The following is a 7451-nucleotide window of genomic DNA, read 5'->3' on the forward strand; positions in this document are numbered from 1 at the left end:
TCTAGGTCTCGTCTATAGAAGGACTGCCACTTCCGATGATATTCTTTAGTAGATAGTTCAGCCCTCTTGCACCGCCATAAAGAAGACTGTCACTCCTAGACTAGTCTACTAAATGAAAACTAGCACCGAACAGAGCTCATTAGAATAAATACTGTTGTGATAACATGCACTCATGAATCACTGTCATATCAGCTGTTCGCTAAATGTATGCATACCCTTCCCTGCTAGTGTCATGTCTGTCATATCATAACTTTGGTAACCCCCAAAAAACAAAACAAACAAATCCAACAAGTCACGACAAATAGTCACCAGGACAAGAATAGGGGTAGGTCATGTCAGATCTAAATCGAGTGGCAATAAGAACTTAATTCTGTCAGGTATATATCAGATAATTATCATTGCTCAGTCTGTTGTTATTGATCTTAATATTTGAGAATAAAACAAATTTGTACACAACACACTAAGATGTTTTAGTGTAGATCTTACTCGCTGTACAGTCTTGTTCCATCCATCCTGCTGTACATCCGTTGTCACATCGTCCAGTCACTTTGCTACACGAGGAGTTAGCACTCGATTCATTACAGTGTCTGCTGGAGCAAGGTTTATCACATAAAGGACCATAGTGATCAGAAGCACATTCTGAAAACATAAAGTAAAAATATTCATTTCATGTTTAACCATATTTTAGGATGAAGACAATGCATAGGGATTAGAAAAAATGAATAGCAAATGAAAAGCAACATTCAAATAGATAAATTGAAATAAACAAACTAATTACATTTCTATAATTAAGTTTATAACAAATCACAACTGTCGACAACGAAACTTAACTCAGATTAACGCAAGTTTTGCAAGAATTAACATATGATTTTATTCAATAGTTTATAAATTACTGTTTACACCAATATTAAACCGTGGGCCCACATTACTTAATTATGGTGCAGCACATGCTGTCTAAACCATTTACATGGATATTTTGAATATTGTTATATTACACACAAACATAAAACATGAATTTACATACCATTCTAGGCAAGTCTGCATTACATATACAATTTATCTATCTCACAACAGTTCATCTTACAATAGCTAGTTTTTTTTGTTGCTTTTTGTAATATTTTAGAATTGCAGTTCTATTTATATTATGCTTAACTTATGTTTTGGTGTATATAATTGATATGTACATAGAATATTGTCATCAGGCAAATATCTAGCACTATAAACATATAACTTTCATTCCCAATTCTCAATCATTTTATGTGACCCAAATATGATATATGTGAAGTTTACAATTTTCTATTTCTACATCCTTCCTTCTATTCTATAAAGTAGATGTTAATAGCAATTACAAAACAATATAATATGAGTTATAAATAATTGCATACTTCTCAAAATAAGTTACTAGTAAGCAATGCCAGAAATGTATTAATTTCTATGTATACACATACTTAGGATTGCCTGAAGCTTTTATTATTAAAAAAACAAATTGACCTGGCTTTTTTCTATAACATATTGAGGCTCCATTATTCAAACATGGTTAAGTATATGGAGTTTATATACTATGTTGACAAATTTATGAAGAGGTCCCTCTGTTCTTAGTACCAGCCAATTATAAGTACCTTTCCTCGGCATGTGTGTTAAAACATTTACAATTCATATATCTCACAGCAGCTTGTACTATCTTTAAAAACATATTTGTATTTAAATTGTGCTTAATTTATTGACATCAGATATAGTCATCAGACATATCTAGCACTTGACTTTCTTTCCTATTTCAGTCTTACCATCTGACTCAAATATAATGTCTATTATGTTCACAATATTTGCAATTTCTTATTTTTCCTCTGGGCCTTTGCTCTTGTTCCTCCCTCAATATGTCAACAGCTCTTGCATTATCAGATCACAAACTATCCAATTCAGCTTCAGTATTTCTTTGGACATTTCTCAACCATTTCTATGTGGTTGAGGAATACCCTGGACTTTGTGATATGACTAATACCATATGAGACCATGGCAATTTGCTCTCTTCCAATTTGCTCCATTGGTACAGCATATTTTCAGGGAATATCTACTGGATGGAAGGTTTGCAACTAATCCACAGTAGCATAATAACAGCATTTGTGGTTTGGCACTACATTTCTCATGTGAAAGGGGTTCTTCCGAGCCAGACTTGATCTAAGAAATTCCTACAGAAGGTCTTAAGAGACTGGAAGACCTTTTAAATGAAAAAAAGAAAACTCTGCCCTCAGCTTGTTGGGAAGATGGTTCTATTTGTGAGACAAAGTACATGTTTCAAACGCAAACCATGTCTGGGGGTGTTGTAAAGTACACAAGAAGATGCAGAAACAAACATTATACTTCAATGTCTGTACATTGCTGCCAGTTCACCATCCCAGATACCAAAATTTGTATACACTCAACTTGGCAACAAGATGCATCTTATAGATGTGCACAGCATCATTAAGGATGCAGGGAAGACACCAACTAGCAATTCCAGCTGTGTTTGCCATTACTGGCTATGATACCAACAGTGCTTTTATGCAGAATGGAAAACTGGAGGTTTTGAATATTCTCAAGCAACACCAAGACTTCCTTGAAATGTTGTTAGCTCATGGAAGTTCGGCAAAAATTGATGTTCATATATTTAAGAAGCAGATGATTTCATATACCTTCTCTATGGGAGTGCAGGTGCGAATAACATACAAAAACATCATGACTTGAGAAATATCTGGAAATGTTTGTTGCCAAACCAAGGATGATAATATTGAACTACAGTAGAGTATAAATCAGCCTTCTCCACTCTACATGTATTTATCCACTGAGAATGCTCTGAGAATGCACATAAAGAGAACAAATTGCCAAGTTGTCATTTGGTATCAGTCATACCAGCCAGTCCAGGCTATTCCCCAACCAAATTGTCATATGGCTGAGAAATTAGAGATGAAATAGTGATATTATACCATGAGAGCTGATGGACATACGGATGGAGGAACCAGAGCAGAGTCTGGAGAAGGAGAATACCAGAAATTGTGAACATGACAGACATATTTTAATTGCATGAAAATGCAAAGGAATATGAAAGGAAGTCAAAACGTTCCTAGACAATATTTGAGGTAGAAACTAATTATATACACCTAAGCATAAGGTTAAGCACAATGTAAATTATAAAGGTAAATCTAAAAATATTACAAACACAAAGTAGTATGAGATGAACTTCTGTGAGATAGATGACTTGTGCATGTAATGCAAAAGAAATTATGGTAGGTACACAAAACTCATGCTTTAAATGTTTAACACTGGTATTTAGTAAAGAGGGACATATTCATAATATTGATGCACATACATGTATACTCAACAAAATTAACTAAGGGCTAGTAAACTTTCTTATATTATAATATAATGCTTTGTTACTGTCATATTATTTTAGCATGTTTTGGTTTATATATGGCTTATATACATTGTCTCAGTAAACGTTTACTGGTTATACATGCAAAAAACACTGGGTATTTCACATAAAAATATTGAAATGAGCACTAGGCAAGTATTTGTTACACATTTGTTCTGAATGTTTTTTTATCATTGTGTTCCCTCAAAATTGTTATTTAAGTCATTAAGTTTAAGAACATGCCCCAATGCTGACAACTTTCAACGGAAGAAGTTGTATTTTCCCCCACATTTAAAGGAAACTGCTAAAATATCTATTGGACCTTAATTAATTTTGTTGAGTATAGTATAGGCAGATATACTGAACCATATTTGAATAATGCTGTCTCAATATATTAAATACAGTGCAATTTTTAATAGTAAAAGGTTCAAGCAGCCCAAAATATGTGTAAATATAGAACATAATGTATTTCAGGCATTTCTTAACTTTTTGCCGATGACTATATCATTATTCATACCACATATTGCATTGTTGTTTGCTTTGTTACTCTTAACATCTAGTACAGGATGAATATAATTCATTTTAGCCTTATATCTGTTAAAAATGTATATGGATGACAACTTTATCACTATATTTAATGTTTCAATATAGTGTTTTTTAGAACACGAAATGTGCAACGGTACCCCCATTCAAATGGCGATATTGTTTTAATCCACCAACAGTTTTGCTGCAGCCAAGCAGATATTAAATTGATATATAATGAGGTATCTAAAAATACTTGTCTCCAAAAATCCCTGGGGGGTGGGAGGGTTTCGATATCTGGCACATGGACTATATGCTTTATTTTTGGAACAAAAGATGATTGTTACGTCTAACATTAAGCGTTTACATTAATTTATAAAGAACCATGAACGTGCTACTGCAGTTTTATTCCTTTGATACGTGCATTTTATAAATGATACCATACCACTGCAAGTTATCCCAGTCCAGTTTTGTTTACATCCTGCTGTACATACTCCGGTCATGTAGTCACACGGTCCATCCCGACAGTGACAGAACAAGGTGCAGTTATCACCGAAAGTTCCAGAAGCACAGACTAGACAAAACATTTATGAAACTATTCTATATTAAGTACGTTTTGGTTAACGATACGACTAGATCGCATTGATTAATTAATCAACCGCTACTGGATGTCAAATATTTGGTTATTATGACTTGTAGTCGTCAGACGAAACCTGCTACATTTTTATATTAAGTATCGTACCGTCATACAATTTCGATCGAAATATGTCTTCGATACTGTGATTGTAACTGCATGTATCACGAGATATTACGTAACTATCAGCCTGAACAGAAACAACAAAGTGTATTTTTTCCCTCAGCATTAAAAGTGCTTGAAGTCAAGCTACGAAATTTATGTTTTAATTATAATACGATAAATATTATGCATGTTATCAGTTTTTGCTAATACAATATTTTGGTACAAATAAAATGTCTCACACAGTGAACTCCAGTTATTAGAAATACCTGCAAAGTTATCGTCTGCTACGCTGACATTAGACCTATCAAAGTTAGATGATGTGTCACGTGTACCTTACACTGACCACTAGAACGTATGGACGACTGGTTGGGTTACCTCTTATGTCATTCACAGCAAAGTTATTTTTAGTAATTTCTGGTGGGGGCCTGTTTACATGCATATTTATATTTAGTATCAATCAAGGCAGTTTGTTGGAGTTAAATGTTATGCAAATACATAATTGTCTACGTCTGTTAAGAGTACTTAAGGTGGCAATCCGAATTTTGTTCCCTTGATAAGTAGAACAAGAGGATTAGACATTGATATATGACAAGAACATGATGCAAATATGTTTTTAAATACAACTATTTATTGTTCTGAAAATTTGTATTTTGATATTTTGTATTTTGATATTTTGTACAAATTTCAAACATTTTATGATTTCATATATACATATATGCACTTTTCCATAGACAGATCAGCACGTACCATGTTGTTTAGGATATTTGAGAATGAGATCAAAAGCAAATAGTTACCAAATACTTGAACTTCACAGAAATTCATTGCTGTGTCTCCTCTGCTGTCGTCATCTTTGTATAGTGTAATGTATCTAGCTGTATTATTACATGTCATTGACGTCACATCTGGACTGGACTGAGTTGATGAACCACACAGGTGACCAGAGGTTTTCGGGCTTTCATAAAGAGAGCTGTACACCTTAACTCCATTTCTGCGATTTTTTGCTGTGCATATGGGAAACATAGAGTTTCATATACATATAATAATTTTAGTTGTATGATACTTGTGTTATGTTTTCTATAATCAATTAAATCATTAACATCTACAGAAACTGATAGTGTTTACTTAATTAATTATTTTAATTATTTCCTTTTAATAATGTATTGCCGCTTCTCTATTTCAGGTTAAGGTGTTTAATCTGATGACAACCTGTTAACAAATTATAAACATCTGTAATATAAATACCTTTAAAGTATGTAAAATTTGTATCTTTATGTAAGGATATCCAAGATGATGTCATTCACATTTGACACCATTTCCATTCAAAAAGACACAGCGTCACACATTATTACGTGTATTGAATATCGAGTAATGGCTGTCTGGAGTTAATGTTGTGTATACAGTTTACAAAAACATTTTGTATTAAGATTGCGATTATATGCAAAGGACATTAATACCCTCGTGTGTTTCGAAATCGTCAACACCATGTATTATAAGATCACATAATACAATTTATATTCCTAATATATGATACTGACGATTTTAACAAAACATATTTATTGTCCCCAGATCCCCAGAAGACAATGCCAAGGTTGAGGAGCCTCGAATCATTGGGGTACAATGATAATACATGTTCAATCATGATTACAGTTGATACACTAATGTATTTCATTAAAACAGATATATATGTCTGTTGTTCTGCTATAATGAAAGTGAAGTGCATCACATTTTTTTTTTTTTTCTTACTAGATTAATTTGGTAGTGAATATACACATTACCATTATTTAATCAGACAATACTGAATTTAATCAAATACATTTTTATCATTTGTGATTTAACTTATTCTAAATCAACAAAGTAGATAATGTTTCTATTAAAAATGTTTTAATTGCGATGCTTTGCATGTTGGTGTTTTTATAGTATTTTCTGATGTAAATGCTCTCTATCTACATACAAGAAAACAATCTAGAGCAAAGCAACTAAAAAAAGAAGACAAATATTTATATGCATGTCTATATGAATTTATTTATATACATGAATTCATAGACACTAGTTGGTTTCTCGGGAGGGGGGGGGGGGGGAGAAAGAAACAATAGGTGGAGGAAAAGAGAAGAAATATAGTAGTAGAAACAAAATCAAGTCGAAAGGGAAAATTAATGATTTTAGGAATAAAAGTGTCAGTTGAAAAAATAAGTTTTTTTTTTTTTTCTATTATTCTTAACAGAAGAGATTGAAACTTTTTTCCCAATGTATATTAAATTTGTCATATTCACAATTTTAATATAAATATATTTTTCAATTTTTCAATTTGTTTTTCAGGATATGTTGGATAGCATTTATATGTAAATCTTTGTGAAATATTTTCATATTATAAATACAATATTTTATATTAAATATTAACCAGTTCACTACATATGTTAGTTCGCCATCCACAATCCACTTTTTGAATTATGCTTTTATAGTTCAATATGTTGTACATGCCTTTACTTCCAGTATTTTTATTTAACACAATTTTCAGTTTGAAAGGTAAAATTGGGCTTTGAATGGGACATTTTTTTTCATCAATCAGGCTTATTGAATACAAAAATGATATTACACTGATGTTCCGTAGTTCAAATATTTAGCTTTGACATCATATTTATTTCTAAAATCTTCAAATGTAAGGATATTTCCTTCATTGTTAAGTAAGTTGTGTATGAAAACAATTGCCTTTTTGATGTAGTTACCATATAAAAACAGTTTATTATCTTTTAGTATCTTAGTATTATACAAACTATTCAGTCCTTGAATATCTCTTCAGTAGTCTGT

The 7451-nt window shown here is 32.1% G+C and overlaps 1 protein-coding gene across 1 annotated transcript; it reads right to left on the bottom strand.

Moving 5' to 3' along the window:
• Positions 1 to 16: 16 nt before the first annotated feature.
• LOC121367112 (multiple epidermal growth factor-like domains protein 6) lies at positions 17 to 5859 on the bottom strand. The gene is made up of 3 exons (XM_041491263.1): positions 5441 to 5859; positions 4353 to 4481; positions 17 to 639 (listed from the first exon to the last, which is right to left on the bottom strand). The coding sequence occupies exons 1-3, from the start codon at positions 5664 to 5666 to the stop codon at positions 461 to 463; spliced, it is 534 nt and encodes a 177-aa protein (XP_041347197.1). The 5' UTR covers positions 5667 to 5859; the 3' UTR covers positions 17 to 460.
• Positions 5860 to 7451: the final 1592 nt, after the last annotated feature.

Source organism: Gigantopelta aegis, unplaced genomic scaffold, assembly GCF_016097555.1.
Source record: "Gigantopelta aegis isolate Gae_Host unplaced genomic scaffold, Gae_host_genome ctg9098_pilon_pilon, whole genome shotgun sequence".
NCBI classification, from domain to species: Eukaryota; Metazoa; Mollusca; class Gastropoda; order Neomphalida; family Peltospiridae; genus Gigantopelta; species Gigantopelta aegis.

Coding starts and splice junctions, on each gene's coding strand:
- LOC121367112 (XM_041491263.1), bottom strand. CDS start 5,666: ATGTTTCCCATATGCACAGCAAAAAATCGCAGAAATGGAGTTAAGGTG. Junction 4,482..5,440: donor CTGTGAAGTTCAAGTATTTG/GTAACTATTTGC, acceptor TGTTTTGTCTAG/TCTGTGCTTCTGGAACTTTC. Junction 640..4,352: donor GACTGGGATAACTTGCAGTG/GTATGGTATCAT, acceptor TTATGTTTTCAG/AATGTGCTTCTGATCACTAT.